This window comes from Lactuca serriola, chromosome 5 (assembly GCF_051521515.1).
Source record: "Lactuca serriola cultivar US96UC23 chromosome 5, Lser_US96UC23_V15, whole genome shotgun sequence".
Lineage (NCBI taxonomy): Eukaryota > Viridiplantae > Streptophyta > Magnoliopsida > Asterales > Asteraceae > Lactuca > Lactuca serriola.
The window spans coordinates 346545440-346568785 of NC_136412.1; the positions used below are offsets into that span (position 1 = coordinate 346545440).

Genomic DNA, 23346 nt, shown 5'->3' on the forward strand with positions numbered 1-23346 from the left:
AAATATCTTAACAACGTTAACAGTATCTTCCCCAATTTCTAGGATTATTGAATTCGATGTACTCTTTACTCTTTGTCGTACATTCGTATTTTTCCGTTTTTTGATTGAGTGGAGGAATTCTCACTGACACGTACAGGTTCTTTTTTAATGTAATCAATGTCACCAAAGTCATTTAAACTACAATGGGTTCTTTTTGGCCCCCCAACTGTCAATGCTTGTCGAAGTCGTGCCTTCAAACAATCGTGTGCAAAGGTTGGTGCAGGGTAGCAGTGAGTCTCAAATTACCTCTTATTTTTTAAACATGATAATATATATATATATATATATATATATATATATATATATATATATATATATATATATTGTCGGTTTCATTTCTTAACTTAAAAAAACATCAAATTTTGACTTTAGGTAGTCATTGATTCTTCATTTGTTTTTGGTCAAAAATAAAATTATGTTCACTTTTTAATTTTTCAGCAACAATTTTCCAAAAGACTGGTTTTAAACTACTATTTTCCTGTCCATTGGCCGTAACTTCATGTAAACATGCTTCTAAAAAAGTTTTGTATACAACTTCAAACTTCTAACTAATCTTATCCTCTTTTCTCTCATGTCTTTGATCAATTCAACAAAGCAAAAAACCACATCAAATATCAAAAAGAATCAATGTATATTTGGTAGGATTAGATTTCAGCAAATCAACATTACCAAATTTCAAAAAATAAAAATACAAAACAAACAATATTATCATATCAAATTTCAAGTAAAACAAAAAACTCATCAAATTATCAAGCATCATAAAACAACCATCTATTTTGAGGGCAAAAAAAAGAACAAAACAACCATCTATTTCTTGAAATCTAATCCTACCGAATCTACATTTGTTTTTCTAATATTACAATCTAATATGGTTTTTTGATTGCTGAAATGTTTATTGAATTGATCAAGGACATGAGAGAAAATAAGGATATGATTAGTTGATAGTCTGAAGTCGTATACAAAACTTTTTTGAAGTTTGTTTACATAAAGTTACAGTTAATGGACGGGAAAAGAATAGCTTAAAACCAGTCTCCTGAAAAATTATTGCTGAAAAATTAAAAAATGAACATAACTTCATTGTCGACCAAAAGCAAATCAAGAACTGATATGACTACCTAAAGTCACTGTTTGGTGCTTTTTGAAGTCAAGAAACAAAACGACAATGTGTACAATGCAACAACCAACACCTTCCAAAGAAGAATGGGAGCTAAAAACAAATGTATTTTGTTTATTCAAAAAATATATATATATATTATGTTTAAATAATAAGATGTAATTTTTTCGAACAGTCAAACAAACATGTTGATTTTTTGAGACGCACTTTGCTATCCTTCACCAACCTTTGCACTCAATTATTTGAAGGCACGACTTTGACAAGCATTGACGATTAGGAGCCAATTACTACATGTACCCCCTCATTCTCAACATTCAACCCATTATAGTTTGAATGACTTTGATGACATTGATTGCACTAAAAAAGAACCCGTACGCACCAGTGAAAAGTCCCTGCTCAAAAAAACGGAAGAGTACAAATACGACAAAGAGTAAAGATACATCGAATTCAAAAATCCTAGAAATTGAAGAAGATATTGCCAAGGTTGCTAAAATATTTATAGATAAGCATGTTTCTTCAAATCTAGGTGCAAATACGGAAAGTTGAACAGACTGGGATAGGGAATATTTGATCAATAATACACTACATCTATTTTGCTTTTTATTGAATGTGAGGATAAAAGACAAGTTTTATTAACCATTAATCCACATATTTGTGAGACTTGGGTATGGCGCATCGGAGTACATTATGAAATATTGTGATGTTTTAGATTGATCTTGATGTTTTTTTTTATTGAACTTTGATGTTTTGGATATATGTTACACGTTATTAGTATAATTATTATCTATTTAAAGATTCACATATTGTTTATGTGATGAAAAAATTGTATTTTTCATTTTATTTTCTTAGTATTGGCCAAGTCTAGCATCCAATAGACTTGGGAGACAATTAAAACCGATTCAGAATTGAGCGGTCATGCATACACACAATAATTGTTACATGGAACTTATACACTTTGTTATGAGCAGATGCGTCTTTCATGCGAAACATACGTACTTTTATACACAATCATTTTAGACGAAATTATTGGTTGCAAAATGGTAGGCATATAAGCATTGAAAAAAAAGATGGTTATGTTCTTCACAATTATAAGACATCCAACACTCCTAAAAAACTTTTCATAGATATTTTCATGAGGTTCGAAATGCAATGATGATTTTTTGCAAAAAGAAATATTTCCTGGAGTAATAGGTACGTTAGATGGAAGTTGTATACGTAATCATGCCTTGCTGATTAACAGGCTTGTTACAAAGGAAGTGGATTTATTACTCCTTACCGCAACATGAGGTATTGATTCTCTGATTATCGACGACAACGTGCGTCAACTGAGGAAAGATTCAATCATGCACACGTACAATCTAGTAATGATATTTTAAGCGAGCTTATCGTATTTTGAACGAGAGATTCTCAATCCTAAAGCAAGTGACTCCTTATAGTTTTTTTTGGTGCAAATAGACATAGTCATTGCTTATTTCGCAGCCTATAATTTCATAAGGAAATGCAGTGATGATCAATTATTTATGGCGTTCGTGGAGAACACAGGTTGAGCACAAGAAGGAGAGAGTGGCGGCCAAAACATACACGACATGGAACAGGGTTCACAATGCAACGAATACATGACTAGTTTGTGTGACTAGATTGTGAATCAATTATTTTTAAATGCTTCAAATTAAATTTGAAGGATTTATTTGGATTTTAGTATGATTTTGTGGATTTGAAAATATTTATGTTTGATTTGGATTTGTGTTTGCTTATATGATTTATGTTTAATTTGGATTTTGTACGGTGTTTATATATGTTTTTTATAATTATTCAAGAAGTTGGTTCGGTTATTTTATAAACATAAATATTGAATTAAGCAAAAAATAATACATAAGGATAAAATGGTCATTTTTATCAACACAACTATTCAGAGGTTCCAACCAAACAACCAACCAATATGTTAAAAATTCAGACCTTCTTAGAACTTCATACCTCCTAAAAATTCAGATTATGCCAAATAGCTCCTATGACTTCTTCACTTAAAATGACTATAATACCTCCATAAGCTAATCTTAACACTCTAAAAAAACTTATTAACTTACAGCTTCTTGGCACCACATAAGCTAATCAAAACACCTTTTTAGGAAAAAAAAAATTGTCACCTCATAAGCTAATAAACACTTTATCAAAAATTGCTTATTAAGTTCAATAATTAATTAAGTTTGTACTGCTTTACTAGCAAGAGGGTCCCATTTTTTTAATGGCTTTGAGTAGAAGTATTAGAAGTAATAGACAAGCTACTCATACCAAGGCTCTCATGTAATTTATTAAGTTGGAATGGACAATAGATGTATAAGAGTAAAAAATAGAGGAAACCTTGGTGCAAATATAGATCAATGATACTAACTTTCCCAAACAATAATCACCATGGAAGTTTGCTGAGCTTTGGCTCTTTTCAAAAAAAAAAAAAAACAATAATCACCATGGAAACAGTTTGTAGTATATACTTATTTTGACATTTCTAGATTGTTATTGCCGGTGTATTTTGATTAAAAGAGTAGATTTTTGTAAAATTTTCATGCCCATTAATTATTATATTTATGTTAATGACAATCTTGATTGGCATAGGTTAAGCTAGGAGATCCGAATGTGGTTTCAAATCCTAAAACACATGTAGTAAAAAACGATATTAAATGAAGGAAAACAACATATTTGACATTGAAAGTCAAAATTCATCCCATGAACTTTGAACATTGATCCTATAAGATAGGGTATACTGTATACTTCAGAAGCCACCAGCAAAACAGTAACCAACTTTGAGCTTAGTAAAACACCAAACTGTAATTAATGGCAACCAACTTTGAGAGACTAAGTACAATGATTATAAAATATCAGATTGTAACAATATATGAACTTTTAAGATTACTCAACAGAAGGTTAAACTTTCCAATAAAAAAACTACATAAAATGCTGTTAACTAACTCCATTTTAAGACATATTTTGTCCCAATTAATGCAAGGCGTATAATGTATACATCATTAGAAGAAGGAAAAGGAAAAAGGTCCAAAGCAATGTTGATTGTTCATGTTACAAATAATAAAACAAGTTGATGGTTTAAGAAAAAGATTAAGCACAAGTCATAAACCTAATTCGTCTTAAAATGGATTCAATTGCAAAAATCAACACAAGTCATAATCAAGGCATAACAAGAAAGCTGTAAGAATAAAATTGAAAAAGATGGAAGTGGGGGTTTAGATGATTTTGAGGACAATGTTACAACGGAAGCATCAGGCCAAGTCCAAGAGTAAGAAGGGTTCGCACCTTAGACAATCAATAGTGTGCCGGTTGTTGTTGTGCTCTGATAAGTCAATTCATAAGCCACCGTTTCCCGCTGTTAGTTTACAGGTCTGGATGGAAACAGATATTCTAGTGGCTCGCTCTTCAAGAGGTCGCTGCCACCAACGCACGGTGGTTATAACTCGGTCCCCCAAACTCTCAGTTATTTATCCCGTGGATCCTAACCGACACCGTTCAAAGGCTGAAAACCGTCGTGCAAATAAATGCACCGACGCGAAACTTTAGAGCCCCGACTTGACCTTCTTTCAAGATAGATTGTTCTTGAAGAACCTCCATATAGCCTGTGTCCCCCTTTCAACATCCCTTCGACTCGTCGTAACTAACTCCGGCGACTTTGAAGTTCGATCAGTGTTTATAAAACCCTAGATAAGCTCTTCTCCCTAGGAGCTACGGAACGAAAAATTAGGGATAAGCAAAGAACCGCCCCGGCCTGGAACCGAAGTTGGTCGAAATTAAGAACCAAACCAAACCGTTGGTTCCGATTTCTAGTTCTTGCCGTGTCTTTAATGTTGGAACCGGTCCTCGAGAAATAGCAACATACGGTACCGGTTTTTCCCGGTTTCCGGTTCCAAAAATCCACAAGAATATCATCTTGGTCCCGACCCAATCGGTTCTATCTGGTTCCAGTTTTCCGGTCCAAATGTTCAATCTTAATCGAAAGGTTTTCCTTTTTCTATTCAAGCATTATAAATTACAAAATTGATAGATTAATCGCTTTCTAACCAAATTTATCAAAAGACAACTTAAAAAATCTATTTTTTTCAAAAATAACACAAAGTTTTTGTAGACTCAGACATTACTTTTGATATTTTTTCATGTGTTTGTAGTATATTTTTACGGAAAAAGATTAGTCTTTGCAAATTTCTGTAGTAAAAAACAATATAAATAACTATATTTCTTAGAAATCTGTAAAAAAAAGTTATATTTTGACTTGCAAATTTTTGTAGTAAAAAACAATATAAATAACTGTATTTTTTTAGAAATCTGTAAAAAAAAGTTATATTTTGACTTCATTGACAAAAAAGTCATTCTTGATTTTTTTTTTCATTCTTGATTTTTTTTACAATCTAACCACTGGAACCGGCAATTTGGCTCAATTTGCAGGTTACCGCAAACAGTAACATGTTTCGATGGTTAAATTGTAAACAAATATCAATGATGATTTTTATGTCAATATACCAGAATATAAGTAATTTTTTTCGATGCATAATAACTTTTAACCCCAAGTCTTATATATATTTTAAGATTAAGAGTGTGTTTAAGATTTCTTTTTGAACCTTAAAATGATATTTTAGGCAAAATGACTCGGTAGTGAGAGAATGAATTTTTTAAAAGACAAAATTGCAAAAATGATCAATGTGGTTGGCAAAATTTTGTGCTTTTGGTCCAAAACGAAATGTTGGTGTACCACTGGTTCAATTTTGAATACTTTGTGTGGTTTTGGTCCCCATATTTCACATTTTAATGTGGTTTTGGTCCATACCCCACATGAAATGATGAATATACCCTTATATAACCTTTTTAAAATTTTTTTAATTGTTTTCTTATTATTTTAATTAAAAATAAATACAAAAAAAGAAAAATCCAACCCACTCCAACCCCTCCTAAGTCACACCCACCCCAACCCCTACATCTCTCACTCCTTACATTGACTCCATTTCCCTCTCACACTTCATTTCTTGACACCACTACTGCCAACGGACCACCACCTTCTACATGTCACCGGACCACCACCACCGCCGGATATGCCCCTTTTTACCCATAAACCACCACCGTCACCAGTAATGTTGCCCTTTGTCTTCGTTTTCTCAGTAGAAAACCAACGCCAGATCTACTTTTTTTTAGCTAGAAACCACCACCATCTCTGGTAGCACGTCTCTTCTGTTGGATTAGTGTCTAAGTCCATAACTATTTTGGTATGTACTTGACCCGATTATGAGCATGGTCCTTTTGGGTTGCCTTCACCATAGCAATATGTAAGATGAATTAAGGAGAGAGAGGTTTATATATGATTTATTAATATATTATGAGAATAATATATTAAAGGAGAAATCATATTGTTTAATTAATATTAGTCAATAATTAATTATGAATTAATTTTGTGGCTAAAAGAGATTAATTAAATTTAGGGGACTGGACTGCAATTATTGGATAATTGAGTTATTGGGCTAAGGAATGCTAAAGGAATAAGGGGTGAACGAAATTATGATGGAAGCCCATCATATTTTCGTCCATGGCCTTATCCAGAAGGTTCCATGGGCTGCTTAGAGTTTAAGTTGTCCATTAGGGTTTTGACTGAAACCCTAGCAGCCCACACAAGTATATAAAGGACCCCTTAGGCCCCAAAAACGTGTGGAACTGATTCTCTAGGGTTTCTAGTCGTTTTTGGGCAGCCTCCTTCTTCTCCTCTTCATCCAAGTTGTATATGGTGTTTGTGACTCCATTAGAGGTGCATCATTTGAGGCACTAAGCTTTTTAAAGTCAATCCAAGCAAGGGATTGATTGTTATTGCTATATAACAATCAAATGTAATTCTATAACCCTAATTCAGTTTATAATATGTTAGATCTAAGTTTATTAGTCTTGGATTCAAAGCATGTACAATAGAGAAACCTAGATCCAAGCATTAGGGTTTGTATGAGCACATATGACTGTTTCTTATGCATAAAACCCATCAGTGGTATCAGAGCCTTGATTGGTTTCAGTTGTATGTGATGCTTAACTGCTTTATTTAATGAAAATCGAGTTTTTGGCCCCTGCCCGACTCAACTCGGCGAGTCAGTATCTGGACTCGGCGAGTTGACCCCTACTCGGTGAGTCAGTTCGTCAGGCAGAGGGATTTTCGGGTTTTGGCTGCTGTTTTGACTTGGATTTGATGCCTAATTTGTTTTTTGAAGTTAAAATCCGATTTTTATCTTAAATTAGTAATTATCCTTGCCAAAACAATAGATAATTTCAAATCTTTTTAAATATTGGTTGTTTATATGATAAATATGGATTATTTCAAATTATTTGGTAATTATCTAGTGACTAAGATAAGATTAGGTCAAATATAGATAATTAAGAAATTAATGTTTAATTTGAATTATTTGTTATTTGATCCATTATGTTTTGAAATGTTTCAAAACTTGCCCTCAAGTTTTGGAATTTAAAATTTGACTAAAAGTTTAATTTTGAAATGTTAAATTCTAAAACCCTAGTAATTTGAAAAGTTCAAATCACACCCTTATGGTTTTATTAATTAATTAAAGTGTATAATTAAAAGTGATTTAATAAACCCATAAAGTTTTGGTTTACATTTAATTAAATTAAAAGTATAATTTTACTAAATTAAACCACCTAGTATTTTAAAAGTGTAAAATACACCCTATACTATATATAACATTAAAAGTCTAGTATTATATATGAGTAACCAGTCAGTCTTACCGTTAGTAGGCCTCATTCACGAAGCTGGTCTATAAGGGGTGTTTAAGGAAATTGCCTATAAAATGGCGATTGAATGGGTATCCACTCTTACCCACCGCACTCTTGACTAGTGGACGGTCGTTAGTCGAACGGGTAGGATAGGACAAAAACCTTCCATTATAAGTATAATGAAGTACAAAGTAACTAAATGCCTTTTCAAATTCCCAAATCATAGTTACTTTAGGAAAAATGTGAAATTGTATGCTAATCCATAGAATTACACTTCGTACCCCTGTCAAACGTTAGTGGAGCGTGTGTGGTTAACCGGCACACTAATTTGGGGATGACATTGGTAGCAAAGGGTGACTCGATGTTTGTCATAGATCAATGGAGCGTGTGTGGCTAACCGACACATTGATTAGGTGATTGTAGCATTGGGTGCACCACGTGATTCGTATGGTTATTCACACCTTGTTTGTGATCCTCGGCATCCCAGTCACAAATAGTAGGGCATAATCGAGATTAAACATGCCATTGAAAAGTTCAATGAATCTCAAAAGATCTAGGAGTTTCAATTCATTTAAAACTTAATCTTCCTTTTCGTTTTTCATGGTGGAAATTGGTAAATCGTCATTTACCTACCTTCAAATATTGTGCAACTAGATTACGACATCCCTTTTCTAGGTTGTAGAATATTGTGTTGGATCCTAGCTTGATGTTTCATTTGGGTGTTACATCAAGAATTCTAATCAACATAACTTGAATTTTCTCCCGTTTTGTAGATGTCTGAATCTTACAATGGTCTTCCCAAATCCTTTGGAACAAGCTTTCCAAATGAAGATGACATTCCGAGATAGATCAAGGAAATGAGAGTCATGCTTCACTTCCTCCACCTCCTCCAATCGTTCTCCCTGACCCACAAGTTCAAAGGCTTGAAAAGTTCAAGCTCACTCAAGCCCTTTTGGCAAGTAAACACGAAGATGGGAAACCTGTGTGTGCACACGTCTTAGAGATGAAGTCGCACATTGATAGGTTAAGCATGATGGGTGTCGAGATTTCAAGCGAGTTGGCTGCTGACTGGGTTCTTCAGTCACTTCCTGAATCATATAGTGAGTTCGTTAGAGAGTACTATATGATGGATCACGACGTGACCCTCATTAATCTCACCTATTTGCTTATAGCTGTTGAATCATCAATGATTTGGCGTGCTGGTCAAGCAAACTTGTCTGGTGAATCAAACTCCCAAACTTCAATGGACACTAGCAACATTGGAAGTGCAGAAAGAACTAAGTATGTGATTGTCCGATATGTTGTGCCAAAGGAGTCCATTTGCTTTTATTGCCAAGAGAAGGGGCATTAGAGACGAAGCTGCCCTAACTACCTGAGAGATCTAAGAGATCGGAGAGTCAAGACGTATGGCTCTGCTTCAGGTAAAATCCATTATCTAACTCTTTTGAGTTCCTATTCTAGATTCTTAATACATGATGTGATAAGATTACGTTTTGATGTTTTTTAGGATCGAAGAAAAGAGAGGAAGCTTGAGGGAAGAAGTGAGCTGAATCTAATCATGAAGAAATGGATTTCGATCGCATTACTTGAAGAATGGATTCTTAAGCTACTACTTGGAGTTAGAATAGATTGTTAAGAAATATGTAATAACATAGTTTTTCAATTGAATTGCATTGTAAGGACAAATTTTTTTTCCGCAATAAAATGAATTTTGATTTTATCTTATTTATTTATCCTTGCGATGGCATGTATAAAAAAAATTGATGTTTGAATGTTTCTATTATTAGCAACAATGGATTTGATTCTTAATTATGTTATTTGTGGACATATCAAAAGTTTACCAAATAGGGAGAGTTTCTCATCACCCAAGTTTCAATTGGATAGAAACTTGGAATCATGCAACGTGTATTGTATGATGAATGAAAAACTTTCACATTTGGGAAATTAAGACTAATTCTTTGACAAAGTGTCAATTGAAGGACTAGGAGATCGAGTACACTAGGTCGTACGTTGATCAAGTCTACCACAAGAGTGACAAAGATATTCATCATGATTTACTAAAGTTTAGTAAATATGGTTATACTTATACGATTGAGTATAATTCTGAGTTAACTGAAATAGTTTCAATCAATAGCAGAACGAATAAGAAGAATCAAGAAGGCAGAAAGATACAAGTTTCTCCATTCTAAGAAGAAGGGAGAGTACCTTTTATTGTGTTTTATGATGAAGTCTTAATGATTAAGAACCATATCTCAATTGATCCTCTAAGTGAGTCTTAGTGCATTTGCATGTCTAAGAAGAGGAATTGAGAATTGTAGAAATGGTTAAATCAAAGAGTCAATCATACTTCGTTCCAATATCAAGTCTTAGAGTCATACTCCAAGATTGTGACATTGAGTGACAAGTCTTAAGTAGGTTTATAACACTCATCAAATGTGGAATTTGGAAAAGTTTTCTTATTCTTGCACATTAGAAATTGGTAAGTTGTGATGTCTTGGATAAGACAAAGACCAACTAGGACCAATTTGTGAAGTGTTTTGTCTTGATAAGAACTACACTAACTCTTGAATATTTGCTTTGTCAAGAAATGTTTCTTGACAAGAGAATCTTATATGTCAAGGAGTCAGTGGGAGTCTTAATGGTCTTGAAAGGTTTCAAGAACAAATCAAGAATATACCTTATCGATCATCACTAGCACACGACTTGAGGTTTGCAACCTATCGTGCTGACATTATTTTGTTTTTGTGCCATTCCAATTGAGTTAATTGCGTATGTGAGTTCTATGAGTTCTCATTTGAATGCATACTAGAGCCTTAGTCGATGGAAAGTACATTGATATGTAAGGACAAGTTACTAAACTACTTGGAAGACATGGTGGGCACTCGTGTTACCATAAGGCAAGAAATCAAGATTAAGAAAGTTCAGTCCATATGAGTTTGGATTTGTCGCAAACCTTGGTTTTGGCAAATTCACATGGATAGGAACTCATACACCATAAAATCTAAGTGTCATAAGATTCCCTCCTTCATGAAAATGACTGTGAGGAAATGCTTTCACTAAAAGAGATTTTAAGAAGATAGCGATTGTGAAAATTGTATCCTCAAAATTCGATTATGGTTACGACATCCCTTTCCATAGTTCGAATTATGAGATTTGGCAATTAGTTTCAACATTTGGAACTTAGTAACATAAGTTCTGAATTGTTTAAACACACATATGAGCTATCTAAGACAAAAGTGTATAAGGTTAAGAAGCCTAGATAAAGGCTAATCGAAGCATCTGGTATTAGAAATATGAATTTCAGAAATTCAATAGGCATTGTTTTCTGAAAGTTCATTTGTTTTCTGAATACATGTCAAAGCTAGTGGGAGCATAAGTGTTATGCTTATATGATAATAATCATCATGATAATGGGAGCATAAGTGTTATGCTTGTATGATTATTATGGCGAGTATTGCAAGTTAGCAATATTAATTATAGAAAAACAAAGATTCAATTTGCAAAGTTGCATGGGTTGAAAAGTTGTTTTAATATAATTAAGGGAGAGAATATTATACTTCGTTTCAAAATCTAAAGCTTAGATTGAGAAATTTTAATATTTTCAGTCAAAGGATACATTGTGTGTTCTTAAAATTCGATTATGATTACGGCATCCCTCTTCATAGTTCGAATTGTGAGAACATGACACATAAAATATTATGGCAAAAGATTGGTAAAGTATCATATCTTTATGTAAGACATTATGCATCGTGTCCCATACGCTTCGGGTATAGGATCGATTGCAAATGTTATAACATTTTACCATTCTAAAATTTTCTAAATGTCTAGCGCATTAAGAGGGAAAAAGGACTAGAATTGGTTTCGACTAAAATAATTAAACAACTATCAAAGGATGATCCAAAGTTCGCTGAGGATTAGTCGTTTGTGAGTAGTTGGAAGTATGGTATTGGATGGACCATATCGACATTATTATGAATATATAAGATTCTATTCATAATGAGTTGTCATATGGAAAATGTGGAAATGTTTCCATATTAGGAGTTGGATATTGAGATTCTATGCCTAGATTAGAAACTTTTATGCAGGAAGGATGTTCAAATGAATGTACTTTGAATGTGAGACTTCTTGTCTATGGAATTGTCTTGCAACAATTTCTGAGAGAGTACTTTGTAATTTCATTAGCCAAGTCTTGGTGACTTTTGTGCTATGACTTTACGAAAGGATCGTTGCGTAAAATGTTAGAATCTAGCATATTCTAGTAGTGGAAGAACCTTGTGTTCTTACACTAATAATGGGGATTGAGGAATTGTGAAATGAGAATCATTGGAAAAGTTTTCAATTGTTCTATTTCACAAAGCATGGACCATAGGAAACAAAGTGTGCATGCTTAGAGCATGGGACAATTGTTGTTGTAATTCAAGTAATGAGTTGATTATCCGAAACATTAAATGATAAATAATGAGTGATCAATATGGTGGATAAACAGAAGTGTTTTATTTACTCTCACAAGTTTGGGGCCATATAGGATTAAGTATTATTGTCATGTTTCAGTTTGCATGTTTTGACTTCCAGAATAACTAGGTTATTCAAACATCCACAGTCGGTCATACGTTGGGAGTAGGTATGAATAAAGACTGTCATGAATTTGTCTGTAGATTGTCTGAAGTGTTTAGACATGGCACAAGTTTGCTGCAGAGTTCATGAGTGCTTTGATAAGATTAGAGTATTGGATTAAACCCACGCTCACTTGGATCACTTCATAGTTTTATCACGAGTGATTAGTGAGACGATAATATTGTATATTCTTGAAACCGAGACGTGTGAGTTGTTATTTGTTGGTCGGTTACACATTGATAATAAGTAAACGCACCAGTAACTTGGTGTTATAAAACTTATTGTTGTGTGTGATTCGATCAGTAAATGCAAGCGAACATTTGAGTCAAAGTTTATCCATTCCTTTTACCCAAAGTGGGATAAAAGCGATATCATTGGGCCTCTCGATGATTTAGTGATGACACCTAAGTGCTTGGCCAAGCCGGGACTAAGTTGATGTGTTCAATTGTAGTCTGTTATCGGTCGTCATAAATCGGAAGTCGGGAAAAAATATAGAGAGAATGATTGAAATTCATGTCTTTTGTCTATACGATATCTTGAGAATGGAGGAATATATAATCCCTTATCTAGAGGACACGCTATCTGATAAGATCAGAGTTGACAGCGGCTTTTGAAAGCTACGATTGCTGATCAGGTTCTGAAGTCATACGGAAAATAGTTATTAGACTTATCCAAGTGGGAGACTGTTGGATTAGTGTCTAAGTCCATAACTATTTTGGTATGTACTTGACCCGATTATGAGCATGGTCCTTTTGGGTTGCCTTCACCATAACAATATGTAGGATGAATTAAGGAGAGAGAGGTTTATATATGATTTATTAACATATTATGAGAATAATATATTAAAGGAGAAATCATATTGTTTAATTGATATTAGTCAATAATTAATTATGAATTAATTTTGTGGCTAAAAGAGATTAATTAAATTTAGGGGACTGGACTGCAATTATTGGATAATTGAGTTATTGGGCTAAGGAATGCTAAAGGAATAAGGGGTGAACGAAATTATGATGGAAGCCCATCATATTTTCGTCCATGGCCTTATCCAGAAGGTTCCATGGGCTGCTTAGAGTTTAAGTTGTCCATTAGGGTTTTGACTGAAACCCTAGCAGCCCACACAAGTATATAAAGGACCCCTTAGGCCCCCAAAACGTGTGGAACTGATTCTCTAGGGTTTCTAGTCGTTTTTGGGCAGCCTCCTTCTTCTCCTCTTCATCCAAGTTGTATATGGTGTTTGTGACTCCATTAGAGGTGCAACATTTGAGGCACTGAGCTTTTTAAAGCCAATCCAAGCAAGGGATTGATTGTTATTGCTATATAACAATCAAAGGTAATTCTATAAACCTTAATTCAGTTTATAATATGTTAGATCTAAGTTTATTAGTCTTGGATTCAAAGCATGTACAATAGAGAAACCTAGATCCAAGCATTAGGGTTTGTATGAGCACATAGGACTGTTTCTTATGCATAAAACCCATCACCTTTGTCTTCGTCTTCTCCATCGAATACCTTATATTCTTTTGGAAAACTCTAACAATCATACCAGTAGAAGAGGGAGAAAGAGTGGTAGAAACCCATAGTGTCGCAGTCCAGATTTATAGCTCGGGTCGTATTCTCTGGTGAAGGTGGTTTGACAGTGGTTTTCAGATTCGGCATAGATAGAGAGGGAGAGGCTGCAAATGACAACCGGGAGGGCGAGCCTTTTGAAAATCCTATTTCCGATGAGAAGGAAGGTGGCTATGACGGTCCAGATCTGTAACACCATCCGATGTTCAGATGGCGTCGTTGAAGGTGGTTAGGGTATGGATGGCTTAGATGGTTTCTAACGGTGGTTCCCAACAAATGTGACAGCGGTTTTCGATCTAACCATGTTTTTCCAACGTAGGGAGATAGGGTGTGTGGGCGAACGACAGATGATGGTGGTTGGCGGTGCACAGTGGTAACAGTCGTTGATAGTGACAACAAGTGATGGAAGTCGATGGTGATGGTGGCAACTATGGGTGTGTTCCCTTCAGTGTGTGTGTGTGTGTGTGTGAATAAAACCAGATAGAGACAAGAGGGGGGGGGGATGCCATTTTTTAATTTTTAATTAATTAAAAATATTATGATAAATATAAAAAAATAAAAAAAAATAAAAAAAAATAAAAAAACAAATCTAAGGGGTATAATAGTCTTTTTAAGTTGATAGGGACCAAAACCAATAAAAAGATCTAATTTTGGACCAGTGGTGCACCAACGTTTCGTTTTTGACCAAAAGCACATAAATTTGCCAACCACATAGACCATTTTTGCAATTTTGTCTTTTTAAAAAATGTTTGAATTAGCTTTTGTGGTGGAGAAAGTTAATAAGTCAATGAGTTGCTTTTTTTAAGTGTTTGTCTTATACATGTTTTAATGGGTATTTGAATTTTACAACCCAAAAAGTTATAGAAAGTTTTGAAAAGTAAAAAGCCCTAACTTGATATCTTTTTTTTTTGAAACACTCACTAAATTATATTATATTTTTGTTGAAACAAAAATCATAATTTGTTTGATTTTTAATATATGGTAGAGTAAATTACATGAATGGTCCCAATGGTTTGGGGTGATTTGCACGTTTGGCCCCTAACCTATTTTTTTAACTCGAAAAAGTCCCTATTGTTTGTTTTTGTTATGCGTTTGGCCCATACTGTTTGTTTTTGTTACGTGTTTTGTCCCTATCTTACCTAAAAAGACTATTATTTAAATAGGGAAAAAAGTAGGGTAGATAAGGTAAGGTGAGAGGGATGAGGTTGAGGTGTGTTTATTTAAATAAATTAAAAAAATCAATGGCAAAATAGTTTTTTTAGGTAAGACAAGGACCAAGCGCGCAGCAAAAACAAACAGTAAGGACCTTCGGAGTTAAAAAAAAATAAGTTATTGACCAAACGTGCAAATTACCCTAAAGCATATGGACCATTCGTGTAATTTACTCTATATGATAATAACTAAATTATACTTCTATTTAATAAAATTTAAAACCAATTAAAATGTAAATAATATATTGTTATGAAATGTATCTTGTCGCTTTTTGATGATGAAACCAAATCAAAAGTTGATACGAAATATACATCCGCATATTAAGTACTTGGTTGAAAATAATGTATTAATTCATCCATAGATCGATAGAGAATATGCAAAACACTTTATTACACATGACATGGAAGCCCTATTATTGCGATAACCGAGCCATAATTATTATTAATTTATATATAATATAGATTACAGTATACTACAATGATACCATTATGCCTACGATTTTAAAAAATCAAACAATAAACGTTATACTCTCTTTTTTCTCTTTTGGATTTTTATAATGGTTACCAATGTCAACAATGGTTTCATAATTGTCTAAAAAACTATTTATGCAACTAACAAAGAAATTCATTTGCAGACCATCTTCATTTTAATTGTGTTTTTTATACACATCAATCCACATGAAGATTTTTCAACTAAATACTTGGTATGTGGATGTCTTTTTTTATCAAATTTAATTTAGTTTCATTATAAAAAACTAACCATACATTTCATAACAATATATTTTTACATTTTAATCAACTTTTATAGTTTATTAAATAAAAATATATTTAAAAAATTATAAGCGTATAATAATCTATTCTCTATGTGATAAAAAAATCAATGATTAAGATTACAATCCATTACATCTATGTTAGAACAACAAGCTTATATTTTTTAGAACAAACTTATATTAAGAAACACACAACAAAATTTGATTGTCTAATCAACAGATCAATGGCTAAGATTAGAAGTAGTTACATTCTTTTCAGAACAACAAGCTTATATTCAAGTGCAAAAATATGAAAATGTCATATTCCGCAATGCTTAGAGTTTCATGGTTTGTAGGCATTTTCACAGTAGAATATGTGGATAAAATTAATGATTTGATTATATACTAACATGTTAATATATTACAAATAAATTGAAGAAAAATATAGAAAATAACATATCATGCCATCACAATCTCTATTCTAATAAATGAATAGTTTTAATATCTTTTTGCCAAGTGTCACTTTAGTACAACTCTTCATTAATATTATGTCATGTGTCATGTAGATATATTAGGCAACTCATTTCAAAATTCAGATTTACATTTTCTAATTATATATTAATTTTGAAGTTATAATAACTTTAAAATTTTGATATATTTCTTAATTAATAATTTATTTAAAATGACTTATTTAAAATAATTGATTAATAATTATAAATTTTTATTATAAAAGTTTAATTAATTTTATAACCGTAATTTCTACAGGCTATAACCTAGTATGGTTATTGAATTTTGTTTGGGTTTCACAATACAATATGTGAGCAATAATCAGCTTGTTCGGTTGTGTAGAAATATTACCATATTGACCCAACATGTTCTTATTCTAATAAAAGAATAAGTTTACTTTCATTTTGTCATGTGTCATCTTATTAGACTTATTAATTAATGTCATATCACCTGTCAATCTTGATGTTTCATTTCAAATTTCAAATTTTAAATTTTAAATTTTTCATTCTAATTACATTAGAATAAAAAATAAAATAAATTATTAAAGATTATAAGGTCACGTATTATTTAAATCAATAATATTGGTAAAAATTATAAAAATGTTAATACTTTAGAACTTTATAAGAGTTTCTATGATGGTTATAGATTATTTATGCAAATCATTTGCCAAAAGAACCATAAATCATTTATGTATTCAAAATAACAACAAACAAAATTGAATTACTCACAACCATTTTATATTTAATATTGGAAGTACTTAAAATTTATTTGTACATAACCATTTTTATTTATATATAATAATCTGTATTTTTCATTCTAATTACATTAGAATAAAAAATAAAATAAATTATTAAAGATTATAAGGTCACGTATTATTTAAATCAATAATATTGGTAAAAATTATAAAAATGTTAATATTTTAGAACTTTATAAGAGTTTCTATGATGGTTATAGATTATTTATGCAAATCATTTGCCAAAAGAACCATAAATCATTTATGTATTCAAAATAACAACAAACAAAATTGAATTACTCACAACCATTTTATATTTAATATTGGAAGTACTTAAAATTTATTTGTACATAACCATTTTTATTTATATATAATAATCTGTATTTTTCATTCTAATTACATTAGAATAAAAAATAAAATAAATTATTAAAGATTATAAGGTCACGTATTATTTAAATCAATAATATTGGTAAAAATTATAAAAATGTTAATATTTTAGAACTTTATAAGAGTTTCTATGATGGTTATAGATTATTTATGCAAATCATTTGCCAAAAGAACCATAAATCATTTATGTATTCAAAATAACAACAAACAAAATTGAATTACTCACAACCATTTTATATTTAATATTGGAAGTACTTAAAATTTATTTGTACATAACCATTTTTATTTATATATAATAATCTGTGTTTTAAAAAATGGTAATATCTCATGTTAAAATGATGATAAATCACCTTTGGTATTTTTGGGATTAAGCCAAGATAAAAACCCTAAAAAAGATCCATTGTGATTTTAGCCACCAAAATAAGAACACCACCTTGAAAGCGTAGTATTTACAAAAGTCCCTAAGCGGCAAACACTCTGTTTAACAGTGAAAATGAATGTGTATTCATGGTTTCGACTTAGCAAAAAGGGATCTTCATCGCAATCAGCAACGACAACGGCAACAAGCAATCAAAACGATGAAGAACAGTTGTATGGAATCACTGAGGAGTTGATTGATCTCATCAAGTCGTTCACTCTTGAAACATTCAAGAGCTTCAATCTCCAAGGTACTCCCTTCGTCATTCGTACATCGTGGTTTTTATATGTTATTATTTTATGATGATTAATGAGTTGGGGCCTTCTTAGATGAACAAGGAGCCAATGATGGAGCTGAATCAACTTCTGGGAATATACAAAAGGATTTGTCTGATTGGCAAGAGAAACATGCCGTCCTTGTCCTATCAAGGTCCAAGGTTAGGATTTCTTTTTACTTTGTAATTAGGTTTTAGGGTTTTATTTGGTTTATTGAATCCACTTCTTGTTCTTATGCCATTGTCGTAGCCCTAGCGATGAACAATATCTAACCATATGACTAGTAAATTAGGGGGTGTTTGGATTTGCGGATTAAAGTGATTATTGTTGCTTCAAGTATTGGCATCAAATAATTAGATAATCAGATGCAAGAAGAACTTGAGAATAAAGTGTTGAAGTTGGCTCGTTATCAAGTATCTATTTTTATAGAAAATTGAAAGAATTAAGAATCCATGGAGCTTTTCAAGTTAAAATGGATAGAGTAGTAGTATTATAGGGCAGACATTCCTTTGGTGTTTAGTTTGAACATTCTAGGTGTAGTTTTCTTTGCCATTTTAACCTTAAGAAATGGTCAGAGGTGCTCTTATAAATATCAGATTAAAATTGAATCTCCCATTGATGAATTCTATGTGGTGGATTTTCTCTTTATGTTCTTATAATAAATCCAATATTTGTATTCCTGATGAGACAATTTGGGGGAATAGCAACATACTTTACTTTTTTGCTACTAATATGAGCAATGCAGTTTATTTTTTTACTTATATTTACAACATACATATACTTTTACCAATAATAGTAAAAGTAAAAGTAAAAAAATAATTTTGTCATTTACACTACAGATAATGGTTTCTCTGACAGGAACTATCACAACTTAGGTTTAGATTATGTCCTCGCTACTTGAAAGAAGGACAATTTTGGAGAATTTATTTTATCCTTGTGAAGAACTATGTTGCAAAGTAAGAAAATCTTTTTTTTTTTTTAATTTCTAATTCATTTGCAAAGCGATAGAGGTAATTTGATTGGTATTTTGATAATCAGATATGAGTTACATGCCATACGAATGGAGAAACTTAAACAGATTGCATCAGAGAATAAGAAAAAAGACTCAAATACAAATGGATATGAAGTTGAAATGTTGGAATCAAGAAAGCCTACACATCCGGATCCTACAACTTCCCTTAAATAGAAGGTGAATCATTCCAAAAATCAAAACGGAAACAAGTTCAACGTAGTTGTTAGTTGTTCTTCCATATTCATGAAACATGATTTTTTATGTATTTTTTTTCTTTTGTATATACTTTTTAAGGTTACATCCTCTTGAAAGCATCGTGGTATCTCCCTATGGTTAGCTTTATAAATCATGAAAACTAAACTATACAAGAAGATGGGGACAAAATGGTCATTTTTATGGATTTTAACAGAGCCCAGGGACTAAAATTGCAATAAAAAATGGTCTTAGGGATGGAAAAAGCAAAAAAAAAAAAAAAAAAAAACGAAACTATTGAATTGTATTGTATCCATCAAAAGTGTTAAAGTGATTAAACACCAACCACATGGACACAGTTTTTTGTAATTTAGTCAATTTATTCTTCTTTTGTCCCAAACCATGTGTTTTCAATTCTCATCATACCATTAACATTACCATACTATGTATCAACTGTCAAGTTAAGGTTACACTTTTTTCTTTTAAAATAAAGGGGACATCATTTATTATATTTAATATTGATGTTGTATATCACTAGAGCTAATTTATTATCTAAATAAAATATCCTAAAATACAGAGTGTACTAATACTAACAAAAGAAAATAAAAACCAGAAATATACTTTCATAAAGAAAACCTAAATAATCGACTTGAATGGTTATGAACATACAACTTTTATTGCACAAGGTACAAACCATTGTACATGAGAAAGAAAAAAAAACATTTAATTTTCAGAGGTGGGTTCTTCATCTTCATGATTGAAGTTATCTCAACAATGGAATCTGTAAGTTTTTGGGCATGACATGCAATTGATTTATGGGGGCTATTTTGATTCTCATATGATATAGGGGTTTGAAAAGTTGCACTGAAAGCCAAAGATCGCAGTAAAAGTGTAAAACACTTGTAAAATCATAGTGCAAGTGGTCAGTCAAGTCAGTTTTAATATTTACCACTAAGATTTTAACTTTATCTGCAGCAGTTCATTTCACATGTTTACCTCATCATCACAATCTACATAATAAAATCAAAATTGTGTTTTTTATTTTTGAGGTAACATACTTTCTTTTAATCAGTTAATAACGATTCTTGTGAAAAAAATTTTATATATAGAAACATGCTAATAGTAAAAGATGACAAGTTTTGGATATTATATTCTATAAGAAAATGAATTATATAAGCGGAAGATGTGAACATATTTTGCAGATTGATAGGAAGCATGTCAGAAAATATAAATATTAGAAAGTGAGTATGTGGATGTGATTTAAAATGTTAATAAATTTGAATAGCACATTGATGAATGGACTGTCTACGAAGTCAGAACTGACCGACCATAGGCTTCAGTACCAATAACATCGACACTAGAAGCCCTAAAGTCTAAAGTCGAAACAAAAACACACCGAAAACTGGGCTGTTTCTCGTTTTTTTTTTCTTCTGTTAAATATATGTAGTTGATCACATACTTTAGTCGATGTCAAAGAAAAAAAAAGGTATCCCAGTATGTAAAATAATTTTCTTTTCTATTAAATGGAAGTAACAGAATACATTGTTTAACATACATTATACAGATTTTGACGATTTTTGTGGCGTAAACAATATGTGAAACTATAGATTTTTTTTTTGTCGATTTTTGTGGTTTAAACAATATATAAAAGCCACCCAAGTTTGATATATTTTTCATATTGACCGTTTTGACCTGCTAAAGTGGTCACAAATTAAAAACATTGTGAAAATTTAATAGTTTTAGTGAAATATTATTGTAGTCCAAAAACTTCAATAAAGCCGCTCAATTTTTGATAACTTCTTTGTATTGATTTGTGGTAAATCAAAGTGGTCGACCTGAAAAAAAAACTAATGACTTAAAAGTTGGTACATATTTTACGGGTGAATTTTTTTTATATGATTTATCAATAATCATTTAACTTTGTTCACGAAATATCACTAATACTTTAATTTTGGTTAAAAATTTCCACTATTTTTTTGTATATATTTTACCACATATTTTGCCATTGAACTTTTTTATACACATTATACCAATAATCTTACAAAGAACTAAAAGAAATGACTATGCTTGGTTTCAAACCCGTGACCTTAAGGGAGGCATTGACTCTACCATTGAACCAATGCGCGATTTAACTCTTTAAGTTTTAAAAGGTTATCAAACTTTTAGTATATAATGTAAATTTCAGATATGTATTTTAGTATCTGTTAGTATTCATTTATTGGTCACTTAATTTTTGGTTTTGTGCTTATTTAATCATTTAACTCTTTTTAAGTTTTAAAAGGTTATCAAACTTTTGGCTTTGTGCTCATTTAGTTATTTAACTTTTGGTTTGGTCACATTTAGTCACCTAACTTTTAAAATTGTGCTCATTTAGTCACTAAACTTTTAAAAAATTTAAAAGTTTTTAAAAGTTAGGTGACTAAATAAGCACAAATTTAAAAGTTAAGTGATCAAACCAAAAGTTAAGTAACTAAATGAGCACAAAGTCAAAAGTTTGATGACCTTTTAAAACTTAAAAATAGTTAAGTGACCAAATAGGCACAAAACAAAAAGTTAAGTGATAAAAAATGACATAAACCCATGTAAATATATAGTATTAAATATAAAAAAAATACATATTTATATGTAACAATATGGTTTTAAATGTATAAAAATATGCATTTATGCATAACAATACAATGAAAATTAACTTATTGCTAAATGATACCTTATTTACTGAGTTCTTATAAACTTATACAATAAGCCTTAAATGTTGAATATATATATATATATATATATATATATATATATATATATATATATATATATATATATATATATATATATATATAGGGTTAGGTTATTTTGTTTTCACTATCTATTATGTGCATCTATGATTGATTCTGGACCAATCATTTTAGTTATTTTAAGAAAGTAATTAATGCATATTACATGTTGAATATATAATGGATATTAATTACATCTTTAACATTTAATATGCATTAATTATTTTCTTAAAATAGCTAAAATGATTGGTCCAGAATTAATCATATATGCACACAATAGATAGTGAAAACATTTGAACCTAACTCTCTCTCTCTCTCTCTCTCTCTCTCTATATATATATATATATATATATATATATATATATATATATATATATATATATGTTATGTAAAATTGTACTTTTCTACATGCAGAAACATATGATTAATGGGTATACGGGCCAACCCTACCATAGGGTGATAACACATGAAGCATATACAACAGTATCAGGTCATTATGATTTTAAAAAAGGACACAATTTATGAAATCACATGTGATTTATTGTTCTGATTTTCACAGGTTCCCATTTTCATCAAGCAAGACAAGAGCTAAACCTGGGTATGCCAGTACATCCCTTTAAATATTACACCGTGAAACGAAAATAACAAGAATTTATCCTTCTTTTCATGTGAATATTTGGTTGTAACAATAATAATGTATACCCCAATTAAAAATTCTTGTAATAATACATACCCTCATAAAAAAAAAAATCTTTTAATAAATACATTACCATTACCTTAAATCTTTAATAGTAGTACATTACCTAACAAAATCTTCTTTTTGAATCAATAGTGTTTTGTAAAAAGAATAGTTGACATTAACCCTTAAAAATCTTGTCACAATACATACTCTGATCGAAATTTTGTTTATATATTGTATCTGATTATAGCAAAAGGGTACACATCTTTAATTCATTTAGTACCCATTGGTGCAAAATACTCTCACATGAGCTTTAAAGAAATCTTGAAAAA

General features: G+C 31.3%; 1 protein-coding gene and 1 long non-coding RNA gene across 2 annotated transcripts; one reads left to right on the forward strand and one right to left on the reverse strand.

Moving 5' to 3' along the window:
• Positions 1-1116: 1116 nt before the first annotated feature.
• On the reverse strand, positions 1117-4950 carry LOC145055480 (uncharacterized). Its single transcript, XR_013685195.1, has 2 exons — positions 4457-4950; positions 1117-1545 (listed from the first exon to the last, which is right to left on the reverse strand). It is a non-coding gene; the product is annotated as an uncharacterized LOC145055480 (long non-coding RNA).
• Positions 4951-18073: 13123 nt separating this feature from the next.
• Positions 18074-19708, forward strand: LOC145055481 (BSD domain-containing protein). The gene is made up of 4 exons (XM_079003823.1): positions 18074-18341; positions 18421-18527; positions 19225-19322; positions 19405-19708. The coding sequence occupies exons 1-4, from the start codon at positions 18167-18169 to the stop codon at positions 19550-19552; spliced, it is 528 nt and encodes a 175-aa protein (XP_078859949.1). The 5' UTR covers positions 18074-18166; the 3' UTR covers positions 19553-19708.
• Positions 19709-23346: the final 3638 nt, after the last annotated feature.

Excerpts from the sequence above, each read along its gene's own strand:
- LOC145055481 (XM_079003823.1), top strand. The coding sequence starts at position 18,167 with ATGAATGTGTATTCATGGTTTCGACTTAGCAAAAAGGGATCTTCATCG. Across the intron at positions 18,528-19,224 it reads TTGTCCTATCAAGGTCCAAG|GAACTATCACAACTTAGGTT; the intron begins GTTAGGATTTCT and ends TTTCTCTGACAG. Across the intron at positions 19,323-19,404 it reads GTGAAGAACTATGTTGCAAA|ATATGAGTTACATGCCATAC; the intron begins GTAAGAAAATCT and ends TTTGATAATCAG.